At 47.4% G+C, this 26,932-nt stretch overlaps 1 protein-coding gene across 1 annotated transcript; it reads right to left on the bottom strand.

Moving 5' to 3' along the window:
• Window positions 1-16,495: 16,495 nt before the first annotated feature.
• On the bottom strand, window positions 16,496-25,786 carry RPS21 (ribosomal protein S21). The gene is made up of 6 exons (XM_006126177.4): window positions 25,674-25,786; window positions 24,043-24,139; window positions 22,157-22,220; window positions 20,398-20,469; window positions 16,753-16,808; window positions 16,496-16,562 (listed from the first exon to the last, which is right to left on the bottom strand). Exons 2-6 carry the CDS (start codon window positions 24,090-24,092, stop codon window positions 16,553-16,555), a joined length of 252 nt encoding a protein of 83 aa, XP_006126239.1. The 5' UTR covers window positions 24,093-24,139; window positions 25,674-25,786; the 3' UTR covers window positions 16,496-16,552.
• Between the last annotated feature and the right edge of the window lie 1,146 nt (window positions 25,787-26,932).

Raw genomic sequence — 26,932 nt, 5'->3', positions numbered from 1 at the left:
TGGATAAAGGAAGGGACCTGGAGCAGATAGCAAGGTGCTGGGGGCTAGCATCCTTCCAGAGCTGTCTGGGATGGAGGCGTAGAATTCACAGAACACGGCCGGCAGCTCCTGGCCCCGCTGCTAACCTGTTGCCTGGCAGCTGCCTGGCAGGTACAAGCCCTTTGAATAGAAGCAGCTGAAAGGGCTCACCCCTCCCGGGCAGCTCCTAGAGAACGAGCCAGTGGGACTGAGAGCTGCGAGCCCTTTCAGTGGCTTCTGTTTAAAGGACTTGTGCCTGCCAGGTGCCTGCCAGGCAACGCAGCTGCCCAGCAAATGCGAGCCCTTTAAATAGAAGTAGGTGAAAGGGCTCATGTGTCTCTAGCTCCCAAGCATGTGCTAGGGCAGGGGTCGGCAACCTTTCAGGGGTGGAGTGCTGAGATCTGACTTATTCACCTCTATGTACAGGTCCAAGTGCCGGTGATACTTTTTAAAGTCAATAATAGTTCTACTTACAGCAGCTTCATTCATAAGTTAAGATGCAGAGCTTACCTTTTAGTGCAGAGGTCAGCAACCTTTCAGAAGTGGTGCACTGAGACTTAACTTATTCACAGATCCATGTGCCAGGGGAAGGAGGCGGCAGGGGAGGAAAGGGCATGCTGGGTACGGTGACCTTATTTTCTGAAGCAGCTGCAGCTAGTGAGAACAGTTTACTTTGCATTATGAAACAGATTAAGCGTTTTAACTTTCTCATGTGAGTTTATCAAACTTCATTTTAAATAAAGTAAAATATTAGGTCCAACACAAAAGGTTTCAATGTTTTCTTTGTTTATGGCAGGGGTGGGGAATCCTTTTTGGGTCGGGGGTCACTGACCCACAGAAAAATCAGTTGGGGACCACACAAGTGAGAAGCAAAGAAACTCCTCCAAAACCCCCAGCCCTCACTGATGTGTCCCCAAACTGAGAGACCTCACTCCTCTGACGATCCAGCCTCACGAGGTGAGAGTAAGGGAACGGGGGTGGGGGGGAACTGAGGTTCAGGGCTTCCCATAGACCAGATTTACTTTTCTGGGGCTCCGAAGTTAGTTGATTTTATGGACCTCCTTAGGCTCTGGGGTAGGACCAAAAATGAAGGTTTCAGTGCATGAGACAGGTCTGCCAGCAAGTAGAATAGGGATGGGGCGCAGGATCTGGGAGGGAGCTGGGGTGCAGAAGCAGGCTGAGAGGAGGGTGTCTGGCCAGGTGGAGGGAGCAGGAACAAGGAAGGGTGCAGAGTGTGGCCATGAGAGAGGGTGCAGGAGCAACGTGGATGAAGGAGTAGGGTGGGGTGTCTGGCCAGGAGAGAGGGTGAAGGAACAAGGGAGGGTGTTGGAGCAAGCTGGGGGGTCCCGGGTCTTGGGGGGAAGGGAAGTGAGGGGATTAGGGTGGAGGGGTCTGGGCATGAGGGGGGACCTTACCTGGTTTCATGCCCCCTTGCAGCAACGGCTGCAGCCATGCTGTCCCAGCCGCCCCGGAGTGAAGCCCCATTGTCGCGGTGGCCACACAGTCCGGGAACAACCTGGAGGTGCCGCTGCCATGGCCACGCACTCTGGGGCTGGCCCTGGAGACTGGAGGCGCCGCTGCTGCAGCCACGCAGTCCGGGACTGGCCTGGAGGTCAGAGGTGCCACTGCCACACAATCTGGGGCTGGCCCCAGAGGCTGGAGGCGCTGTGGCCCTGTGGCCAGCCGCGGAGGCACCGCTGCTGCACCCACACAATTTAGGGCTGGCTCCAGAGGTGCTGCTGCCTCCAGGGCTGGCCCTGGATTGGGTGGCCATAGCAGCCAGTTGGTGGTGGGTGAACATAGGGTTGGGGGGGCAGGAAAGCCTTCAGCTCCGCTCCTTGTGCCCCACATAGGAGCCTCCCCACCCCACAGCACCACAGGGAGGGCAGGCGGAGTGTGGCCCTAGCCCCCCTGACCCTAGAGCATGAGGAGGACACACTGCCCCAGCAACCACAGCCTCAGCATGTCTGAAGACTGGGGGCAGCAACACTCCACCTCCAGAGCAGCAGTAGGCATTGTGGAGGCAAAGTGTGGGAAGGCAATGTCTTCCCCGCCTCTTACAGCTGCTGCTCATGCCCATCCCTGTCCCAAGATCTGCAGGATGCTTCCCTCCAGGAGGAGAACTCCCTCCGTAGTCTTGCTTCCCAGAGCCATGAACAGTCTGCTAGCCCAACCTCCTCTTCCTGGAAGCATGTCCCTTGACTCCGGCTGGGCTCGGCTCCCCTCCCGTGGGCTCGCATTCAGGAGGCAAGCATGTGATCCTGGATTCTCTGAAGTGCTTGGGGAGATGGCAGGGGTGCAGTTCAAAGCCTGGGGCGTCCCCTACTCTTAGGAGGGTGGGTGTCTAAGTTTTGGGGGGAGCAACAAGGTGAGAAGGGAAATGACCCATTGGAAGACAGGGAAAATAACAGCAGAGTCAGCTGTTTAAGGTCTATTCATGGGCACAAAGGATTCTGGAGTCACAGAGTCAGATCTGGCTTCTGTGCAGGGCTGAGTGATCCAGCACAAACGGGCCTTTTCTCTTAAATGTGCTCAGTGAGTTGTCATGTGCTCAGCTCCCATTAGAATGGAGCCATGCATATCCGTCTCCCTGGCCAGCTCAGGATGGGAGATCGAAGCCCACCACCTTTGCATGCACTTATCCAGGTGCGAGCTGGGGGAGACGGAGCTGGGGGAGACTGATTTTTAAAAGCCATTTTTTAGTGAGTTATCAAAACCTGACTCCCTTTTCTTGCAATGTAGAACAATTGCAGTCCCCAGCTCAAGACAGATACAGGGCCAGCACTCTTCACAAGCAAGAGCTGTGCTAATTATTAACAGATTTTATGCAAAGCCTGCAGACTCTGTTTATGCTCAGCACTATTTCAGTGGCAATAGACACATGGTTGCCAGGGGCGGCCCGTGACTATAGGCCGACTTGGCTGTTGCCTAGGGCACCGCCTTCAACGGCGCCCGATGATGATGTCACAGGGCGCCTGGGGCGCCCGATGATGACGTCACTCCATTGACAGCCGTGCAAGTGGGGGCGCCGATCACAATTTCCACCTGGGGCACCAGCTGCCGCAGCCCGCCTCAGACCGCTCCTGATGGTTGCACATGGAGTTTGTCAATCCCCATATTATGTAATGGCTCCAATCAAGATGATTATTTGTTTTACACGGAAACCTGGTGTGATGCTCTGTGAAATTTCACAGAAAAGATGAAATTTTACAGCCACTGAAGATATAGCAAAAGAGACCCTGAAGGTTCTGTTATCTATTAGCACAGGAGTGGGGAACCATTTTTGGGCCAGGCCTAGGGTTGCCAGGTGTCCGGTTTTGAACCAGACAGTCTGGTATTTGAGCTTTCTGTCTGGGAAACAAATTGAGAAAATACCGGACATACAAATGTCCAGTATTTTCTAATTAAGCAAGTTTTATTATTATCATCATGAGTATCAGTCCGTAGTTGCATACTGCCTGGATGGTAGACTCGCTCACATTGGGCAGGGGCGGGGGCGGGGCAGGGGGTGGGATGGTCCCCCCTCCCCTCCCCTCCCCAGCCCCGCTCCCCGCTGGCCGGTTCCCCCTGGCCAGCCCCACTCCCCCTAATCCCCTCCTGTCCAGCCTTGCTTCCCGGAGGAAGTGGACTCAGGTGATCTGGCTTCTAGTCCTGGCTCTGCTGCAAGCCTGCTGGGCATGTCACTGCACCTGTGTGCCTCAGTTTTCCCATTCTACAAATGGAGATAATGCTCTTGACCCTCTGGGTAAATTCCTTTCAGACCTACTGCTGAAAAGCACTAGCTGAGACAAGGGTAAAATTGTTACTAGAGTCTCCCACAAATGCTAGCAGCGGTAGACATGCTAGTGTAGACAAGGCACAAGAGGTATTTTTACTCCCATGTCACATACACCTCTTGCACAGAGTTAGCCCTGGTCTACACTAGGGAGTTATTCTGAAATAACCCCCCTTATTTTAAAATAAGTAGAGCATCCACGCTACCAAGCCTGTGATTTTGAAATAACGCCTGCTTTCCATGAGGAATAACGCTTATTTCAAAATAGTTATTTTAAAATAGCGGTAGTGGGGACTAGGGATGTTAAATATCGTTTAACTGAATTGTCAAGTAACCTCATGAATTCTTCCTGGTTACTCGACTAGTTCATAGGCCCTGAGGGTGGAACCGACAGCCATTACACTCCAGCCCCACTCCCGCGGAGCCCCCTGCCACTCCGTGCTGCTGCTTCTGTAGAGGCAGCAGCGCAGGGTGCCAGGCGGGAGCTGGTCCACAAAGGGAGGCAGTTTTAAAACCAGTTCCCCTCACAGATTGGCTGATACAGAGGCCCAGCAATACTGGGTGGCAGCAGCCCCTGCTTGGTTGAGGGGTAGTGGGGGAAGGAGCAGGGAGAGAGTTCTCAGACCCAGCACAAGCTGGAACTGCTTGCCCACCTGGCTCCTAATACACTTCAAAAGCAGAGCCGCAGCACGTAGGTCCCAGACCTGGTGTGAGCCAGGACAGAAGTGGGTTGCTGGCCAGCCTGCTAAAAAATTTACTGGCGGGGGAGGGAGGAAGAGGGGAGAAATGCATGTAGTCTATAGCATTAACCTATAAGCTTTTGCTTATCTGTTAATCAACTACACCAGTGGTCCCCAACGCGGTGCCTGCAGGCGCCATGGCACCTGCCAGGGCATTTATGTGCGCCTGCGGAAACATCTGGGCTGGCCCTGCTCCCGGCCCGTGGCACATGCAAGGAATAAGGGATTTTTCAGAAAAGGCTTTATTTTCCAAAAGATCCGCGTCTAGACTGGCGCTTTTTTCCGGCAAAGCTCCAAGCTGGAAAAAGCGGCAGCCATGTTTATGCAAATGAAGCAGGGAGGATTTAATTCCCCGCTTCATTTGCAATTGCGACGTGTCTAATTTGCATCCCTTTTACGGAAAAGGGATGCAATCTAGACACAGCCCCTTAGTGTGGATACTCCACTGCTGCTATTTTGAAATAACTACTCCCCACAGTCATTCAATGTAGTGACTCCCCAGTGCTTCCTGGGGCTCTAAGTCGAGGTAGCACATGCACATTAAGGGAGGCTTCCCTGTAGTGTGGATGTCCTATTTTGAAATAATTATTTTGGGAGTTATTTTGAAATAAGTTATTTTGAAATAATTTCCTAGTGTAGACATGTCCTTAAAGTCAGAGGGTAAAAATAAGCAGAGTCCTGTCTACATTAGAGTGCCTAGCTGTTGCCGTCACTATAAAGGGATTTGTAAGAAAAGGGCTAGTGTAGACAAAACCTACGAAAAACCTTTCTTTCTTCCCCTCTCCTCCACCACCAACATATTTACTATATACTTGAGTGAGTTTGTATCTCCATCTGTTTGTTCAAGAACTCCTCCTGAACAGCAAGAGACAGGACCACCAAATTCAGTATGCAGCTTCCTCTTATAACCGAAAGCAAGGTCAGTGTTTGGCTGAGCCAGGAAAATGGGATGTGCGTGGAATGGGATTGCTTCTCATAAACCCCTAGGCTGTGTCTAGACTGGCAAGTTTTTCTGCAAAATCAGATGATTTTGCGGAAAAACTTGCCAGCTGTCTCCACTGGAATTTCCGCAAGAACACTGACGATCTCATGTAAGATCGTCAGTGTTCTTGCGGAAATACTGTGCTGCTCCCGTTCGGGCAAAAGCCCTCTTGCGCAAATCATTTGTGCAAGAGGGCCAGTGTAAACAGCACGGTACTGTTTTGTGCAAAAAAACCCCGATGGCTAAAATGGCGATCGGGGCTTTTTTGCCCAAAACCGCATCTAGATTGGCCACGGATGCTTTTCCGCAAAAAGTGCTTTTGCGGAAAAGCGTCTTGCCAATCTAAATGCGCTTTTCTGAAAATGTTTTTAACGGAAAACTTTTCCGTTAAAAGCATTTCCGGAAAATCATGCCAGTGTAGACGTAGCTCTACAGAAAAGAGACAATCATCAGGCAAGTGAAAGGGACTTGCTGTGGGCATTCTCCCCATCCAGGATTGCCTCAGTCCTGAATCTCTCCCCCAAGACATCCTTTAGCGTGGGTGGGGGGCTGATTTGAATGGGAACATTGCTGCAAAGTACAGTTTGCCGCATTCCTCGCTCTGGCTGGGGAGCACAGGGGGCCGCTGAACCTGGCCCTGCCCCATGCACCCCTCCACCAGCTGTGCCCGGAGGAGTAGCAGCGGCTATGGAGAGGTGTTTCTTACCTGACCCCCAGCTGCTGCAGTGAGAGGGCTGGGTTGTGAATCCCTCATCTCCAGTCCCACGCCAGAGCAACGATTTAAATGAAGAAAAACAAACATTAACTGAGGTAAGGACCCGAGCAACACCGAGTAAAGGTAAATCTTCTAGTGTTTGTAACACACTTAGACCTTAGTCCATCCCATGCTTTAAGCACATTGGGCTACCCACATTCTCCAGGCTTGCTTATTAGCTGCCACGTGACCCAAGTCCTCCCATTTCAAATTCAATTTTTCTGTCATTGATAATAATACGTTTCTAAGTCATCCTAAGTCTACCCCTTTTTCCCGTTGGATTTTCTGGTTTCCGAGAGCCATAATCGGTAGTTGGTTATGATCCCTTCCTACCACATGCCCAAGCCCTGATGCCATCTCCTACAGATTATTTCTGATCAAGTCCTCGCGTCAGCCATTTTTCTGATCTCATCGTTTATTTCTCTTTCCTCATCACTTACTCCTTGTGTTCTCCGGAAGCACGTAGGATGAAACATCTCACTTCTGAGCATGGTTCCTGAGGTTGCCATGGGTTGCTATAGCTACAATGACAGTGGGGTAGACCCTTAGTTTTGTGTGTCAAGATACAGTATTAAGTTTCCAAATGGTCCTAAGTTTACTGAAGGCTGCATTCGCTTCTTATCTCCTCAGATCACGTACCCTCTGTTGGCTTATTGCGCTTCCAAGATATTTGAATCAATCTACCTTCTCTAGCTGTTCATCATGGATTTTGATGTTTAAATTCATATTTCCACTTACCAGGTTTTTACATTTCTTTACATTGAATTGAATCAAACCAACGTTGATGAGGTTTTGGAAACTTTACAAAAGCTAAAAAACAACAAGGCCCCAGGGCTAGATGGCAGTCACCCTGAAATGCTCAAATACGCAAGTGAAGAGTTGGCAATGGAAGTATGTTCTTTATGAAATACAATAGGGAGAGAAGAAAAAGTTCTAGAAGAATGGACGCTTGGTACTAGCAACAGGCTTCCGAAAACAAGAGACTTAAGTAGCTGCTCAAATCAGAGTGGAGCGACACTTCTTTCCAATACAGGAAAATTCTTCACTATGATTGTATTAAAGAGAATGAAAAGAAAGGTGGACACCGTTCTTCGCAAGGAACAATCTGGTTTTAGGGGAGGCCACTCATTCACAGATGTGATTTTCGCCTTAAGAAGGGTTATTGAAAACATGAATGAATTTCAAGGAACCCTTAATATAGTCTTTCAAAAAGCATTCCATAGTGTTGATGTACCTGGCATTGCTTGGGTCCTTAATTGTAGTAATGGGATTTTTTTTGGAAATGATAATTTATTTAAATGATGGAGATCAGGGCAGAGGGTACAGGAGGCAGGGCAGAAAGTTGGGTGTATGGGGGCGCTCAGAGCGGTGAGTGGAGGGTGTAGGAGTCAAGCAGGGGTGAGGGGCTCAGGGCAGGAGATGGAGGTGTAGGAATTAGGGATGGGAGGTGTGGAGGGCTTAGGGCAGGTGTGGGGGTCAGGGCAGAGGATGGGGGGCACAGGGTAAGTGGTTAAGGGGGGCCTCAGGGCAAAGGGTGCATTGAGTCAGAGCATGGAGGGCACAGGGCAAGGGGCTGGGTGTGTGTGTGTGTGGGCCAGGATAGGGGATGAGGTGCAGGGGTAAGGACAGGGCTTTGGGGGGGATTCAGGGTGGGGGTATAGAATTGAGGGTATGGTCTGGGAGGATTGGGGGCTTGGAGTAGAGGATACAGGAGTGAGGGCAGGGGGCACCTCAGGGCACAAGAAGGGGGGTCAGAACAGAGGAAGGAAAATTCAAGTCAGAGTAGGGGGCTCCGGACAAGGGACTGGAAAGCCGAGGGTGGGGGAATCTTGCCAAGGCTACTCACCTCAGTGAGGGTGGTGCTGCTTTGGCCCTAGGCTCCCCTCCCCCTAGCACTTTTTGAGGCAGGGGGCCACTTACCTAGGCTGGTTGCCAGCAAACCGATGCCCTGGCTCCAAGTGGCCATTCTCCTATTGGTGTGGATGCCCCTAGATGGTCACTTTGCAGTATCACTGTCCTCCGATCAGCCCCCTCCCTTTCCATGTTATGGACAACAATCCCATTCCAGGCACTTCCTGTTTTCCTGGCACAACCAAACCCTGACCTTGCTTTAAGTTAGGAGAAGAGGAAGCTGCATCTTGTGGTTTTAGTTCTTACCGTTTAGGAGTTCTTGAACAAATAGACCCATAGACAGATGGACTCAAAGGCAGACATACGCACTCTAAAAATACAGCCCCCCAACAATCCAGCTACTAACATGCAGCGAGCACAAGCACTATTCATAGCCCCAAACTCAGACCTCCAAATTCTGGCCAAGGCAGCAAAAAAGTACCTTTAAACTTGAAGCCCAGTAAATAAGACATCAGAACAAAATCTCCAGAAAGCCTAGAGAGCTACTGTGGGTATTGGAAAATAATATTCAGCTATAATTCAGTCTTTTCACATTTACTTGATTTCCTAATAGGAATCGGATGCCACAATGATTAAAAACAGTGTAAAAACCTCCTGTTGATCTTGATAATAGCCCTTTTTATTCAGCTCAGTGCTTATAGTTCCGGTTGGGGATTTAGGCAGGGGGAACTCCTGTCTTTTATTAAACAATAGTTTACTTCCTAGCAGGAAACTGGTGTGTAATTAATTGGCTTGCCATTGTTTACTCCAGGCTAATTAGTCCTACATGGAAATAGGATGCCTGTTTTCCCTGAGATGCTAAAAGGCAAGCTGTTTCCATCACTAGTGGATTCACTGACTCCTAACTTGCCATCCAGATGTGAAGAATCCCCTAACTTGTCATCCAGATGTGAAGAATGCACATGAACAGGGAACATTTTCTCCTTTGGGGCGCTGGGATTAACACTACAGAGAGTTATAGATTCATCCACGCATGGGAAGGGAGCAGGCAGTTTTCCCAGCTAGCAGGAAAAAGAAAAAAAATAGCGCTAAGCAAGCTCAGTAGTTCAAATATCTACCCAGGTCACCAATGATTTGCATCAGCACTGTAGCTGTGGGCCTCTGTGACAACGAGTCGGGATTCCTCTGATCCTGTAGCCCCGTAGCAGCAAGAATAGACTCCACCAGCCAGTAGAATAGAGAGGGTTTATTGCATCTCCAGGAAACAGCACAGAATAGACGTGATGTGTCTACAGGAGACTGGGCCAGGATGCCTCAGCCCTGTTGAGATCGGGTCCCTGGACCCCTGGATTCCAGCCCCCTCCTTAGTCTGTTTCCTTCATGGTTCCAGCCCAAGACTGCCTCTTCCCTGGCACTCACTTCCTTAGTTGCCTTGCTGCCCTCAACTGGTCTGACCGGTTGGGTCTTTGTCTCTGTGACCTAGGCAGCCCACCTGCTGGGCAGTGCTCACAGACAAGAGGCTGGTAGGGGTCATCCACGGCCCACAGCATAGCAACCAGCAAGGAACTGATGCTACATCACAACATGCAGATGAATCAGTGGGAATCATATACCACAGCGCAGGGAGACATCGGGTTACAGAGCAGACAGCACCCCCACTATGTCACAGCCTCAAGCTACACTCAGCAGCTTCACGGACTTAGACGAACCTCCCGTGTCAGTTGGAAATGTCACAAAAACAGCCTCCCTCCTGAGATTCCTTCTATGTTGTGCTTTCAGCTGGGCCAGACATACTAGCAGAAAAGCCAGCGCCATATTTCTACACCTCTGCTCCATACCTCAGAATTGCTTCCCTTTCCACTGCCAAAACCAGCTGCTCAAGTCAGAGTATTGTCCTGAATCTGTGTATCTGACCACAGGACATTTATGGCCCTGATCCTCCCAGAAGCTCTTCCACACAAATCACACTGTCACACGGTCGGAGAGTAACAGGCTCCTACCAAGGAACGAGGTGTGTTAAAACAGCTATGCTCTACACAGGCAGAAACATTTTAACCACAGATCTTGAAGCAGCCTCAGTAACACATGTTTTTAGGGATGCCACTGCCAAGTCCTTGTAAGTAAGAGCAAAGAATTTCACAACTTGGTGCAATGTAACCATTTAAGGGCAACACTGTCCATCTTCTACGGTACAAGTACAGTTCATTCCCTTTCATGGTTCTGGGAGATCTGAACTATTCTGGTCACAAGACAACGGAAGGCATTTTATTCCATAATGATACTAAAAAGTGCCTTAACATGCATCTCTAAAGGGATGCTCACAAGTATTTAGGTCTCTATGATGGTTCTGCAGAATAACATTTTTACAAAATCTGATACAGCTGTCACAAAACTACAAGACTGTTAGTGGATGGGGTTTGGATTTTAAATCTCTCTCAGATGTAGTTAAGAGTTATGCTAGTGTTGTAAGTTTCACTTCCTGGTTTTGATTAGAAAAAGAAAAGAAAATGATTTCATCCCGGGACCTGAGGAAATGCAACAAACTAGCAAATAGCATAAGGAGTGAAAATATTTCAAGTTTAGTCATTTCAGCTATTAAGAGAGGAAAAAAGACGTATTTTAATAGACACATTTCACTTAATACAGATGTTGATAACAGAGTCCATTCTCTCACATGTACAATTCACAAAGTCATCTGTATAAAGAAGCTAAAATGGGGATTGTTTCCACTAGCCTGTTGTAGTTCAGCATTGCTGGATGTACATTTCCCAAAACGTATGCCCAGTGCTGCCTCCTGGAGCAGCGCCACCTCATTACCCCACCTAGCTGCTATTCCCACCTCAGGTCAGCTGTCACATTCCAACCACCATAGAACCTTTCTGTCTGGATCCCTGAGGACCAGACACGTGTTGAAGTTGGTGATATCCTAAACAAAAGGGCTCTCAACCATACCGTAGCTGTTGTCATCACTTCACACCAATTCAGACATTCTAAGCTTCCAGATGACACAGAATGTCAATCCTGAAAGATTTGTATGGGTGGTGAATGAGGGGCACGTGGCATTGTGAAGAGGCTGCATGTGCTTGGGGCTATTGTGTGTGCTAGTTGTGTGGTTTCTGGGTTGTTTTGCACAGAGTTGTGCAGTGGCATATGAGTAATGTGTGTTGTCGTGAGGGGTCTAGGACTATGTATGCTGGTAGTGTTAGTTTCTGTCTAGGGAGGGCTGTGTTGGGAAATTCCTGCAGGGGGCAGTTAGACTAAGCATTCCACCATCTGTGCAGTTGTCCTTATAAGAGCAACAAAAGTGTTGCATGCAAATTAGCTGTAGTTAGGCTGAGTTTTTTAGGACTCTTGCTATGGCACAGTTACATGCCTTACTGTAGATGCACACCATACAGGTGTACTGACATTTGTAAAGTTAAAATGACTGAGAACTTAAATATTGGACAGGAACACACTACAAAACCCAGCAATGAATCAACCGGTGATACGCTGAATGGTGATACACTGAACATGCTTGTATCTGCTTCCTTTACTGCATGCTGGTTTTACAGATCTTTTAGGCTTCTAAGTGACACACAGTGACATTGCTGGGATCTCTCAGATCAATTACAATAATTTTATATGCTTTAAAAAGGTTACATACAAGAGTCTGTCTTGGGCTTTTAAGTGTTCAGTTCATTTTCTTTTTGGGGATTTCATGGAAATCCAGGCAGATGATTACCTTAGGGTACATCTAAACTACATCCCTTATTCTATTAAGGGATGTAAATTAGACATTGAAATTGTAAATGAAGCCAGGATTTGAATTTCCTGTGCTTCATTTGCATAATGGCAGCTGTGGCTTTTTTTCGGGAAAAAAAACCCTGCAGTCAAGACAGGGATCTTTCAACAGAAATGCCCAGTTTCTAAAGATCCTTATTTTTTGAGGGTTACAGGATCTTTCAAAATGGGGCATTTCTGTGGAAAGATCACCATCTTCACCGTGTTTTTTTCTGAAAAGCCACTTTTTGAAAAAGCCGTGGCCGCCATTATGCAAATGAAGTGTGGGAAATTCAAATCCCAGCTTCATTTACAATTTCGATTCGTCTAATTTACGTGCCTTTATTGAAAAACGGATGTAGTTTAGATGAACCCTTAGGCTGTGTCTAGGCCACTTATTCCGGAAAATCAGCCACTTTTCCGGAACAAGCTGCCAGCTGTCTACACTGGCTCTTGAATTTCCGGAAAAGCAACGATGCTCTACTGTACAAAATCAGCCGCTATTCTGGAAAAACTATTCTGCTCCCACTCGGGCATAAGTCCTTATTCCGGAACACTGTTCCGGAAAAGGGCCAGTGTCTTTTCCGGAAAAAAGCCCCGATCGCGAAAATGGCTTTTCCGGAAAAGCAGCCTGCCAATGTAGATGCTCCTTTTCCGGAAAAACTGAACACGGAATAGTATTCCGTTTTAAGCAGTTCTGGAAATTCATGCCAGTGTAGACACAGCCTTAGAGTACAAGAGACAGCTCAGTAACATTTGGATTCCTTGGTACACTAGACGTTTATCATCTCTAAACATTTCCTGATGTTGCTCTAAATCATATCTAATGCCAAGGTGGGAGAAGCTAATTCAGATTCCAGGACAAATAAGAGATTCTCAGTGGATTAAAACTCATTCCCTTTATTGAGTACAAAAAAAGTTAATGAAACTGGAATGGGCCAAGACTAAATCTCTACTTCAGAGACTGTATGCGCCTTTCTGAAGGGTGATTTCTGAAATCTATCTGCATGAGCAGGGCTCGACAATCTATGTAATCTACTCGCCCGTGCAGAACGCCGGACAGCGCGGCTGGTGAGCAGGGCTCGCCATGGCTCAGCGAGCCCTGTGCATGAGTGTCTTAAAAAAAAATTCTGGAGTCCTGTGGCACCTTAGGGAGACTAACAGATTTATTAGGGCATAAGCTTTTGTGGGTAAAATCCACTTCATCAGATGAATTGGAAACCAGGACTCCTCGTTTTTGCAGATACAGACTAACATAGCAACCCACCTTTGAGACTTAAAAGATGCAGAGCAAGATATACGATATTCTGCCAATTTAGACAATCCATTACATATCAAACAGCAAGTTATTCTCCAGATTGCCTGAGAAGAATCCTAGACTTCAGTTTCCCACACCCACATGAATCTTCAGCAATCTACAAACACACAAGCAGTCCTAATCTACAGCTATGATACTAAATGTGAACAGCAGCACACCCCCAGAGAGCTGCTTATAAAACATGGGAAAACTGCAAATATATAGTTTTGAATGGCATGATATGTAGAATCAACATTCTGAAGCACAAAGGGTGCAAGTCTAAAGGAAATGCTTAAAAATCCCACGTTATAAAAACGTATTGAAGTCCAGCTATGCTGGGAAATGCACAAAACAGGAGGTGACCCACGTAGGATCTGGACATGTTCCACCTTAATTTCTGGAAATATACTAAGCACAACAGGAGCCTTTTTGAAACATGAAATAAAGACGTTTATGCCTCCAGTTGCACAACTACACTGGTAGAAGATGGCAGACAATGAAAGAAGAAAAGCACCTGTAGTGCAAAATCTCACAACACTGGGAAATCATAGCCATATCAGCCATCAAAGAACAAATGTCAAACTTCTGTATGATGCTTCTCACTGTTGTAACTGACCTACAGTAATCTCATTTTTGTTATGCAATGCCAGATTGAAAGGTGAGAAAATTTGTCCATAGGGTTTTAAATCTTCCAACAAGTAATATAAGAGCACATCTGCAAATGATAGTATAGATTTTTCTTTCTGCATGTTACTTTTTTTCTTGTAAGGGACAAGCCTTTCTGGTATTAAATTCTCCACCAGATTTCATGCTTACAGCTTCCAATGGGGTGATAGCCAAAGTAAACCAGAGTCCTGAGCTTATAGATTTTTCAGTACATTTGATACTCACTTTAAGTTAGGTAGATATTCTTCAGCTGGAACCTATCAAATTACCCAAGCCACAGAGATTTCTTGGCCCAATTCACCTTTCAACCTTGTTTCCAGCACTTTAGCTTGTAATTTTAGACATGTATTTAAAAGGAAGTAGGACACTTACCACCCATCCTTTCTGATTTAGCCACATCCTTCATTGCCTTCAGTATTTCTCAAACTTGTCTGGATGGAAACCCCTTACATTAAGTTAACATTTTGCATTATCCCCTTGCATTAAAAAAACATCAATGATAACAAAATACAGGACTATGTAGCACTTTAAAGACTAACAAGATGGTTTATTAGATGATGAGCTTTCGTGGGCCAGACCCACTTCCTCAGATCAAATAATGGAAGAAAATAGTCACAACCATATTACCAAAGGATACAATTTAAAATTTTTAAATTGTATCCTTTGGTATATATGGTTGTGACTATTTTCTTCCATTATTTGATCTGAGGAAGTGGGTCTGGCCCACGAAAGCTCATCATCTAATAAACCATCTTGTTAGTCTTTAAAGTGCTACATAGTCCTGTATTTTGTTTCAGCTACACCAGACTAACACGGCTACATCTCTATCACTATTCATCAATGATAAGTGATTTAATGTATCTGTACGTTTCATGGAGCTGACTGAATACTGACTCTGAAGAGTGTGCAAGTACTGAGTAACATTTTCCTTCCTTTATTGTCATCAAATTCTCATTGCATCATGACTCCTTGATTGCTTTTCTTAACACCCCCCTGCTCGGTTGAGAAACTGATGTAATTTATTCGCTGTAAGGGCTCATGTTATCCAAGGCAGGGTATGAAACTTACATTTTTAGGAACACCAACAAAAGTATTGCCAATATTAAAATAGTAGCCATTACAAAGACTCTAGTGGTTTATTAGTACTATAGTAGAAGATATTAGTGAGTAGGGCCAGAATCTACAGATTTTTTTCTTTACAATCCTATCTGAGAAGAACACATTACAGATAAGTGCCATACCAAATTCCCCCTCTCCCCGATCTTATAAATTAAGATCTTCTTAATCAGTAAAGAAAGTGACATTGTACCGGATAATAAAAAATGCAGAGCATGAAGGTACATGACACTGGAGCAATTTCAGACACCAGGAACCCATGGCTATCTTGTAAAATTGTCTCAGAACGGTTGTGTTTATCTTGGATGCATAAAACAGTTCTGCTGTACTTCAGATTTTGGATTTTCTGAATACTAGAAACTACACTGGAGATAAGGTTTTTCTGTTTCCTAATGCCCCCACCCATCTAGGTTGGACCCAAACTGCAAGCCTGCTTCTATATCCATCAGATATCTGTATAGTCTGAACCTCAGCCTGTCAATGTCTTTTCACAATGTGCATTTCATCAACTGAGAATTGAGCTTGCATGCATGCTCTCCAGCCATTTGCCATTAAAACCCCCCTGAGTTATGGAAAAAAAAACACCCATGGAAATCAGTCTTTCAAAACCTAAATGCAAAAGAACAGCTGTGAGCTGCAGGTTAAAAGTGTGATGTGGTGGATATTAGCCAGAGACAGGGGACCTGACAGATATCAGAGGCAATGTAAGCATGTGTATTCTCATTTCAATTGGCTACGCTCCCTATGGGCTGTTAGGAAGATAGCTAAAAATAACATGACATCAGGTAAAAAGTTTAATAGGCCATTAAAGGACCTGTAAAATGACTACCAAGCTATTTATTAAAATATTGTTTAGATATTTTAAATGAGTTTCTCAGCATAATGACCTTTTTTTTTTTTTTAAAGGATCTGAGATATGAATGAAATTTTCCTGGACATGTTGTCTCTTGAAAAGTAACTAATCTGGGTAAAAGGCACATTAAGAAAATGTAAGCATCTCCTATAATGACAAACGATAAGGTTTCAACAGAAGAGCCAAGAGTATGCATCAATAGCAGAAACACAAATGGCGCAATAATATTAGCAGAAAGTTGAGCCTATCCTTGAATAGTCTAAATCAAATAACTCCCAAGGTCATTCCTACAAAAGGCATGAAACAGGTAGAATCAAAACCTCTAAGTGTTTTTAGACTGCCATACCTGCAAAACATTCAACTCTTGGATTATGCTGTACTGAATTAAGCAAGGATAACAGAGCAAGCTAAAATTGCAAAATTTAGATGAGACACTTTTAAGTTCACAAAAATGCAGACCCAAGGAATGAAATGGAAAACTCAGATTTTTCAAATGAGGTCAAGTTTTATACATTGGGCTATCAAGAAGTTTCATCTCTAGGTTCTCAGAATTAGCCAATTCTGTAACTACCCCCCCCCCCCCCCCACACACACATTTTGAAGATATTTTAGGCAATTAAAAAAAAACACAACCCACTAGCATTTATGGTTCTGAACTAAAATAAAACACTGCACATCAAATATGTTTAAGCTGTTTATTTTACAACAAAATTTTCCATATCAAGAGAGCATCTTCAGTCAGAAATTCCTGGAAAAGAAAACCAAACAAAATTGTTATAAAATCATAATTGTTTCAGCAGCTTTAATAAATATTTTTGTGAAGCATCTTAAACAGCCTGTAAACCCAGAATATGTGTTTTCATCAAGACCTAGAACTTAGGAACCTGGAAAGGAAATCACACTAATAGCCTCTGGAAAAATGATATAAACATACTTACTTGGAAACAATCCCATCATTTTTCGCCAGACGCAGAATAGAGTCATCAGATTCACCCTTAAAATACAAAAATATGGAGTTCTGAAACATGGTCTATAACCACTAGCTTATTTTTAAATGCAAAATGAGAGCTGTGAGGGGCTCAGCTATTTAAAGGCATTTTTTGAAGCATCCAAAGCTTAGAGATCTATAAATCGGTTGGTGTAATACTATTTGTGTGAACTATCTTTTCCAAAAAAAACATTCATCATATTCTTGGCCATACTGCAGTACAAGAAACTATTTTTAACTTCAAACATTATGTCATTTGATGCTCAATACTGTATCCAGCTAGTACAGGGTTTCCCAACCTATGAGTTGGGACCCAAATATGGGTCGCCATTACCAGGGCTTGACAAACAGCGGCGAAAACCACTTGCCAGCTGCGCAATGCGCATGAGCCGCATTGCGCATGCGGCCGGTAAACAGGGCGCATGGCTGAAATCTACTCGCCACAGACGAGTAGATTCTATAGTTTGTCGAGCCGTGGCCATTACATTTCAAAAGGGTTTCCAAGTGTCTCCCCAGGTGGCTCTGTCCTCCCTTCTCCCCCTGTTTTTGAATTGCCTTGGGTCACCAACTCTTGTCAAAATGGGTCCCCATCTGGAAAAGGTTCGGAACTGCTGAGTTAGTACAAACTAGGGATGTGAATGACTAGTTAACTATCCGAAACAAAAGACAGGACTATGCAGCACTTTAAAGACTAACAAGATGGTTTATTAGGTGATGAGCTTTCATGGGCCAGACCCACTTCCTCAGATCAATATGTGGAAGAAATCTGAGGAAGTGGGTCTGGCCCATGAAAGCTCATCACCTAATAAACCATCTTGTTAGTCTTTAAAGTGCTACATAGTCCTGTCTTTTGTTTCAGCTACACCAGACTAACACAGCTTCATCTCTATCACTAGTTAATTATCTGATATGCAGATACTTGTCGGACAGTCAATGGACTAGTCGACTAGTTCCCCCCCCCCATGAGAAAGAGGCAGCAAGGGGGGAGGAAAGAGGAGGAGGTATGTAAGTGGCAGTGCCACATGGAGCCTGGGGTAAGCAGGAGTGTTCCCTGCCGTCCCGGGTTCCATGCAGCACTTTCACTTTTGAAGTGTAACAACAGTATTAGGGCTGTTGCTACACTTCAAAGGCAGAGGCGCCCTATTGACTAATCAATGCAAAACACATTAACTATTCATTTAGTCAATTATTCAATATTTAACATCCCTAGTACAAACACACAGTGTCCTGATTAAAGTAGAACAGGGGAAGGGAACCTTTTTTGGGTCAGGGGTTGCTGACCCACAGAAAAATCAGCCAGGGGCTGCAGGAGGGCTGGAGTGCCAGTGCAGGCTCTGCAATGTTGAGGGAGGCCCTAAGCCTCAGGGACCAGTTCCAGGCCACATCTGGCCCCAGTATCTTAAGTTCCCCACCCCTGGTATAGAGAAAGCCTCACAGCGCTGGTTTAAAGCAATCTTAAAAGCTGGATCCAACACTGTTCTAGAAACTGTTCACTAGGTTCACTGGTTGCCACAAAAAAAACCTTCCAACCACTACCTTTACCCATTTTCAGATAATTCAATTACGCATGTTTTTAATGAGAAAAAAAAAATCAGAATACGTGGATATGTTGCTTGGTAACAGAATTTGTTCAGGAAGTTCACCTCTCAATTGTAAACAGAATGAATCATGTCAGGTTTTTGTTTTACATTTAAAACTTATTAAGGTCTCACAAAAGGTGCTGGATTCAGAGGCATAGAAACAGAATCCTCTATCGAGTGAGGATTAGGGATGTACAGGCAGTCCCCGGGTTACGTACAAGATAGGGACTGTAGGTTTGTTCTTAAGTTGAATCTGTATGTAAGTCGGAACTGGCGTCCAGATTCAGCCGCTGCTGAAACTGATCAGTTTCAACAGTGGCTGAATCTGGACGCCAGTTCTGACTTACATACAGATTCAACTTAAGAACCCCAGGCATCCCCAAGTCAGCTGCTGCTGAAACTGATCAGCGGCTGATTCCAGGAAGCCCGGGGCAGGGGCTTCCTGTAGTCAGCCACTGGTCATTTTCAGCAGCTGCTGACTAGGGGACACCTGGGGCAGAGCAGCTGGGGTGCTGCTGGGTTGGTCCAGTGGCACCCAGAGCAGCGCTACGGGACCAACCGGCAGCGCCCCAGCTGCTGTACCACAGGCGTCCGGAGCAAAGCCGCGGAGAACGGGGGCAGCGGGACAGCCCAGACGCGCCGTGGCTATCCTGCTGCCCTCGGGCTCCGCGGCTTTGCTCTGCTCTGCTCCCCGTCCCCCAGGTCTGCAGACCAGGGGGAGGGGGAGCAGAGTAGAGCAGAGCGGCGGAACGCGCGGCCAGCTGACAGCCCAGACGCGTCTGGGCTGTCAGCTGGCCGCGTGCTCCGCTCTGCTTCCCCCCCCCCCCCATGGTTTGCAGACCAGGGGGAGGGGGAGCAGAGCGGCGCAGAGCAGAGCGGCGGAACGCGCGGCCAGCTGACAGCCCAGACGCATCTGGGCTGTCAGCTGGCCGCGTGCTCCGCTCTGCTCCCCCTCCCCCTGGTCTGCAGAGGGGGGGGGGGAGCAGAGCGGAGCGCGCGGCCAGCTGACAGCTCAGACGCGTCTGGGCTGTCAGCTGGCCGCGAGTTCCGCCGCCGCTTTGCTTCCTCTCCCTGGTCTGCTCGAGACCAGGGAGAGGAAGTGCCCCGTTCGTAACTGCGGATCCGACGTAAGTCGGATCCGCGTAACTCGGGGACTGCCTGTAATAGTGTAGTAGATTAACTGATTAGGAAAAGCTTATAGGTTAATGCTATAGACTACACACAGTTCACCCTGGCCACGCCCCTCCCCCAGTACATTTTTTAGCAGGCTGGCCAGCAGCCTGGCTTGGTCCTTGCTCTTGCCGGCTCTAGGACCTAACCTTGCTGCAGCTCTGCATTTAAAGTGTATTAGGAGCCAGGCAGCCCATCTCACACCGGAACTACATCAGAGGCAGCAGCACAGGACAACAGGCAGATTTGCAAGGGGAGTGGGTTTTTAAACTGGCTCCCCTTGCGGACCAGCTCCCGCCTGGCACCCTGTGCTCCTGCTTCTGATACAGAGGCAGCAGCACAGAGTGGCAGGGGGCTCCTTGGGAGTGGGCTGGCCCCGCCTCCAGGGAGTATAGGATACTTGAGTAATAAATAAGAATTCATGAGGTTACTCAACTATTGAATTAACCAATATTTAACATCCTTAGTGAGGATAACACATAGGAAGCAACAGTACTGACATCCTCACACTGCCCTGACAGCGTACCTTAGCCCTGATCTGGAGCAAACAACTTGTGGATAGCAGTGTTTCGGTCTCCATGATGGCCTGGCCCTGTACCAACTCCTACTAAAGTCAAGATATCTTTCCATTTAAAGAGAAGTTGGATGGGGTGCACAGTCTTTGTTTTCAGTAGAGTCTGCCAAATGACCCACCAGATGAGAGGCATGTTTTTTGTGATGGGCACACTAATCTATTGGGAGTTGGACTAAGATCACAAGGCTGAGCATTCATCACATGGGGATAAATAGTCCAACCAACCTAAAATATAGTAAATGCATTTCCAAATTTTTAAGAATATTCTTACCATCCTACGAATTGCTCCACAAATGGCATAAGTTTTGAACTGGCCATTGACTCTGCCTGTGACCTTGTCAACCTGCAATTATAATGAAATCATTTTGATTAAGTACATGTGTGAGTGGACACACAATTCTTCTAATGCTTTACCCTCTAAAAACTGCCAAGTTTGTAAACAAGAGAGGTGCCAAATGGTCAAATGTTTGCAGAGAAATGGGGCTTATGGTCAGAATGTCACAAATCACAAAACCTGAGCCTAACAATCACATTCAAAATGACAGGTTAGTTTCTTTCCTTACATAATGGAATCATGGAGTCTGATGGATTTAGGCTCAAACAATATAGTAGGAATATAGTAACTAATAAAACCTAGTGGATTAACAAAGGCCTAAAGAGAAGATAAAGTCCAAATCTCTTTTAGGACACACATCCAATTTAAAGGTAATTGTGTTGATTTAACCCCCTTCCCGATTTAACCCTTGTCTGGATTTAGTACTGTGTCAAAATCTGAAAGCAGCGGTCTAGTTCCACAGGCAGATAAATGCAGCACAAGAAAAAGGACACAAGGATCTCGCTTTTTCAAGTTCCAGGGAAGTTTCCCAAAAGGCAAACGTTGAGCAGTGTAAGATTAAACCATGCAGAGATCCTTGAATAGCACAAACATTTGTTTTTCATTTCTGCTGATCCCCGATTTTTCAATACCAATAATGAAATACAGGCAGTCTCTGGGTTACGTACAAGATAGGGACTGTAGGTTTGTTCTTAAGTTGAATCTCTATGTAAGTCGGAACTGGCGTCCAGATTCAGCCGCTGCTGAAACTGACCAGCGGCTGACTACAGGAAGCCAGAGGCAGAGTTGCTCTGCCCCGGGGTTCCTGGAATCAGCCGCTGATCAGTTTCAACAGCGGCTGAATCTGGACGCCAGTTCCGACTTACATACAGATTCAACTTAAGAACCCCAGGCATCCCCAAGTCAGCTGCTGCTGAAACTGATCAGCGGCTGATTCCAGGAAGCCCGGGGCAGAGCAACTCTGCCTCGGGCTTCCTGTAGTCAGCCGCTGGTCAGTTTCAGCAGCGGCTAACTTGGGGACGCCTGGGGCAGAGCAGTTGGGGTGCTGCTGGGTTGCTCCAATAGCGCCCCTTGGCGCTACTGGACTAACCGGCAGCACCCCAGCTGCTCTACCACAGGCGTCCCGAGAAAAGCCTGGTCTGCTGGGGGGGGGGGAGAGGGCGGCGCACTAGCTGCGTCCCCCCCCCCCCCCAGCAGACCAGGGAGACGCGGAGCAGCTTTTCTCGCCCCGGAGGACGCGGGTGGTGGGACCGTGGGTGCGTCTGGGCGGTCCTGCCGCCCGCATCCTCCAGGGCAAGAAAAGCCCCGTTCGTAAGTGTCGGATCCGCGTAACCCGGGGACTGCCTGTATGGCAAACAAGAGAATTTTTCTTAACATGAAGATGAAGTAGTTCCCCAAATGCACACAGTAAGCAAATGGCAGATACAAAACCCCAGGCTTCCAATTATCAGTCCCATACATACCACTAAAGCACAAACCCTCCATGAAAATTAAAAAAAAAAAAAAAAAAAAAAAAAAAAGACAAACCCCGTAGATAGTACAACATAGGCAGATTTTCCAAGGCAAGTGGCCAAGATAAATTAGAACCAATGCTGATGAGGAGCTATTAGACTTATTTGGAGATGTGAAGATGCTAAATTTCACAAAAAGTGAAAGCTCTCTAATTACATATACATTTGTCATGACTTAGACTTACCTCAGAAATATTCATTTGAATGGAAGCATGGTCCTTAGCACCAATTATTCGGTTGCTAGCAGAGCTGAGGAAAGAGATAACAATGTGAATTTAAAATAAGAAGCCTATAAGGAGGGTATTCTACTAACTGAACAAAAACTATTAAAGCCCAACTCACAGAACAGATGCAGCTGAGCTAGCAGTTTGAGGGTGAAAGGCAAGGCATCAGGCAGCTCAATGACCACACAGTTAAAATGTAGGCCTGGCACTGGATTTAAACCTGCCTCTTAACTGGCAGTACAGGTTGACCCTATGTAATCTGTCACTCTCGGGTTCAGCAACATCTGTGGTCAGGCACGATTTTACTTCTCCAGATGTTCACTTATCCTGGGTGTGGCCATGTTTCCTGTAGTCCCATAGAGTTTGTTTACAGCCACGGGTCCTGGCTCTCACGTGTTCTGTGCCTTTATTTAGCTCTAATTTACCTCTAAATGTCTTCTAAGAGCCAAGTAAGGAGTGGAAATATTGGTAATGCTGTTAGACAATACTGACCCCCCGTGGTTTGACACTGGTCAAGTCCCAAGAATGCCAGACTAGAGAAGCTCAACTTGTATTACACTTAGCTACAGTGGTAAATAATCTTCATGTTAACCTAGTTCATTATTTTCAGAATGCATTTAGCGCTATGCTCACTGCATGTAAACGACGATGAGACTCTCACATTGGAACTATGCACGTCTACCTGCTCTGGAAAGCAACTATAAGAAATTGATGTGTAGCTGGCTACTATGTCTGAGAGGAATTCTACTTATTTAGTAACAGAGCAGTGGTGGTGATGGAGTAGAATCAACTGGCCCTTCCAATAGCATCCTTGCACTAAATTCTCATTGCCCGCTCTTCATACAATTTATTTAAGGGATTTTCCAAGTTTAAACTCCCAGTACTTCTATTTAATTCTTTGCCTACCTCAATCCTAAGAATGTGACTTTTAGACTAAACATTGTCAATCCAGATGCAGTGAGTAATCGTGAGTCAATGGTAAAAACTCCTGAGAACCCAGAAGGAGCTCACGAAACTGCAACTCCAGGAAATAAACACACTCACAAAAAGAGCAGTTAATGTTATAAGTTTTTGTTCCCTCTTGAAGGAGGACAGAACAAAAAGACACTCAACACCAATCTGACTAGGGATGTAAAGATTAATAACTCCCCCATGTAAATAATTGAAATTCAGTTGGTTACATGGTTAAAAGCACCATGGGCCACTGGCACTGCGGGCTGTTGGTGGCCATTGGGATTATAACCAGAAAGGTTACCCAATAAGCTAATGATTATCGTATCAGAGGCAGTTGTGTAGGGTACCAGGAGGCTTCCTGGAAGTGCACTGGCTGCCAACTCCGCTAAGATTTGATGCTGTTACACAATTAATTCAATTACTCAATATCTAACATTCCTAGTTTCAACTACATTCGCTAAATTGACTGCCGGTGGATTGATCTGAGTGTTGAGCTGGGCCCGTGGTGTCCAACACACTAGCCACATGTGGCTATTTGGCTGGTTAAGTGTGGCTAATTCGCTATAGCAGTAGTACTACAGTAGCTATGGCTTCAGATACCACAGAACTAGGCTGTAGTGTAGATGTAGCCTAACAGGAAGTAGTAAATCAATTACATTACCCTCTTCACAGCGCATAGTGAACTGGTGTTTTGGTGATCAACTTTCAAGGCATAAACTGACCCTAACACAGGAGCAGTTTCATTTCATACAGAATCACATACCAGTGAGGCTTATTATGGGGATACTGACACTGTTGGATGCAGGAAGCTGTACAAGACTGACCATCTGAGTAAGCTTGGAAAAGCATTCCCCTACACAACAGCACCAAGCATTCCAAGGAAAGACACTCACCATTTACGAGGCACGTAAAGGTCCACAAATTCCCCAGCGTCGTTCTGCATTTTATTTTTCTATATGGCACCACGCAGGGATGTTCAAGAAGAGACACCTAAGGGGACATATATCACAAGGTCATCCCCTACCAAGTACTCAGATGCATGGTTTGCGCACATCTCAGTCCATCCATCTTTTTATTTTGCAGTATCTGTATGCCTTCTGCATAAAAGCAGTAGCAACAACAAAGTCCCTTGTGAACTTAATGGAGCAGGGATGCTAGAACAATCTGCACAGTGGGGGTGCTGAGAGCCACTGAACCAAATTCTATACCCTGGATTAAGGATGTTAAAATGCCATTATCTGACTAATCGTATAGTCGATATGCTATGTATCGATTATACGATAAGCATTGCTGTGCAGAGCCACAGTGGAGGTAGCTCTATAGCCACTCACGCTGCTGCGCTACATTTTAAATGTAGTAAGAGCTGCAGCGATCAGCGTGAGTCGGGGCTGCTTGGTCCCAGCTCGCGCTGAGTCCAACAATCCTGGCCACCGTGAACAGGGGCTGCTTGGTGGCAACAGCCCTGGTCCATGGGTGGCCCAGCTCCCCACTGAGATCCCTGTGGATAAGGGACTGCTTCCCACCAGCATGCCCTATGCTGCCTCTAATGGAGGCAGCAGGGGCACAGGCGGAACCACCTTTTAAGTTCTTCCCCCTCCCCCAGCACCGCCTCCTGTATCCCCTCACTGCAGAAGCACAAGGCGAGCACTCCACTCCATGCTCCCTGAGGCACTTCTGCTTTTGAAATTTCCCCCCAAACACCTGCTTCTTCCTCCCTTGCTGCTTCTTTCTGATTGAGGCAGCAGGTGTGGGTGCGTGGGGGGGGGGGAGAGAATGACTAGCTGTGTGGCCACTTGACCATCTGATAAGCAGCAGTAGTTGCTAACATCCCACCCTGGGTACAATGTAAACCATTTACAATCAGGAAACGCTACCGCACCCCCACATCCCTAGATCCAGCACCTATGTAATAGATTCGCTAGGATTTCTACAACTCTGCTTGCAGTCAAGACTTCAAGGACGTGACTAGGGGTTGAGACGATGGATTTAGGGGCATCTGAGTGTTTCTGTGACTCTTCCGGCCTTTTCAAAGGGGGAAGCTTTGCCGCGTATGCTAGAGACCCGCCGGCTTATGTGCCTCATCTAACGGGCAGGTCTCCACAAAAGCTTCGCCCTGGGCTGGCCCAACCCCCCCCCCGCAGCGGAACTGACCCTCTGACGTAACTGGGGCTGGAGCGGTTACGGCCCAGACTCAGACTGGGGCCAACGGGCCCACACTCAGCCCCATTGCGGGCAATGAAGCCAGGCCGCCCCTCCCCCACCCACGTGCCTGGGACCAGGAGAAGGCCCCCGCCCCGCGTGGCACAGGGGAGACGAGCCGGGCTTCCGCCGCTCAAGGCCGGGACGCGGAAACCGGCGGCAGAAGCCCCCGCGGGCCGGGGTGCGGAAGGGGGCCCCAGCCAGGCTCCCCCTGTCTCCAGAGCCGGGTCGGCAGCCAGGCAGGAACCTGGCGTTACCGCCCAGCCCCCACCCCGCCAGCCGGGGTCTCCTCAGGCCCGCCAGCCCGGCCGCCCCGGCCTCCTACCTCGCCGCCAGCCCAGACCGGAAAGGGCGGGATCTATCTCCCGGAAGCATTAACACCAGGAAAGGGGGGGCAGATTCGAGCGCTTCCGGGGCAGCCTCTTTGACGTCACTGGATAGCAGCCGGGGGCTGGGTGCGCGCGGGAAGCTCGAGCCCGACCCGCGCTGCTGCGGGGGGAGGGGCGGGCGCTGAGGGCTGTTACCCGCGCTCGGCGCCTGCTGCTCCACGGGCGGGAAGGCGGCGCTGCCCCGGGCAAGCACTTTCCCGCGCGGGGACCCGGTCGTGTCCTTGGCTTCAAGCCGGAGCTTGAGCCGGGTCAGGAGGGGCCGTGGCACGAGGCGGTCTAGAAAAGGCACCAACCCCCCCCCCTTAAAAACAGCGAATAGTCCAGTAGCGCCTCAGAGACTAACCACGCGCCCCCCCCTTTGATTTTTGAGACTCACGCCCCTCCCCCCCCCCCCCCCTAGCACCAAAATTTGAGCAAAAAAGGAACTGGCCGGGGCTGAAAAACAGCAGCAAAACTTGGGGAGGGGATTGATGGGGGGGCCTGGGTCGCTTCATGCCCCCCCAGTTTGGGACCGTATCATGAGCTTTTGTGGTGCAACCCGCTTCTTCAGCTGACTGGAGTATTGTCAGTCCAGTGCCCAGCCTCTGTGCTGCTATTGGTTGAATCTCTTTCCTCCGGCATCCTCAGGAGCTGATGGGTGCGGAAGGGGGGCCCAGCCAGGCTCCCACCCCGCCCGCAGGGGTCTCCACAGCCCCCACAGCGAATTCGCCAAACCAGGGGAGGTCACCGTCACCATCACCCACACTTCCCCTGCTTACTGGCCTCCAAGACATTTAGGGGTAAATTAGAGCTAAATGACAGAACAGGGAGAGCTAGAACTGGTGGCTGTAAACCAACTCTATGGGCCTGCAGGAAACTTGGCCACACTCCTAAGTGAACACCAGGCTAAATAAAAATCACACTGGATCATGGATGCTGCCAGACCAGAGAATTTCAACTTGTAGTAGCAAATATCTCCACTGACCAGTGCCAAGATTCTTAAATATCTCTCTGGGTTACTAGAGATTTATTTCCCAGGTGTCTCGTTACTGCAGGCTCATGATCTATTGTTCAGTTTTTAGGCAGAGTAATTCTGTGGCACCTTAGAGACCCCCCCCCCCCCAAAAAAAGAGACTTATGAGCTTTCCTCAAGGTCATCTCATCTGAAGAAGCAGGTTTTGCTGAAAGCTCATGATACTCTATACATCTTTGTTAG

The sequence above is a fragment of the Pelodiscus sinensis genome, chromosome 18 (genome assembly GCF_049634645.1).
Source record: "Pelodiscus sinensis isolate JC-2024 chromosome 18, ASM4963464v1, whole genome shotgun sequence".
NCBI lineage: Eukaryota > Metazoa > Chordata > Testudines > Trionychidae > Pelodiscus > Pelodiscus sinensis.
This window is presented reverse-complemented; position numbering and strand designations above follow the sequence as displayed.

Excerpts from the sequence above, each read along its gene's own strand:
- RPS21 (XM_006126177.4), bottom strand. The coding sequence starts at position 24,092 with ATGCAGAACGACGCTGGGGAATTTGTGGACCTTTACGTGCCTCGTAAA. Across the intron at positions 22,221-24,042 it reads CTTTACGTGCCTCGTAAATG|CTCTGCTAGCAACCGAATAA; the intron begins GTGAGTGTCTTT and ends CTCTTTCCTCAG. Across the intron at positions 20,470-22,156 it reads TTCAAATGAATATTTCTGAG|GTTGACAAGGTCACAGGCAG; the intron begins GTAAGTCTAAGT and ends TTATAATTGCAG.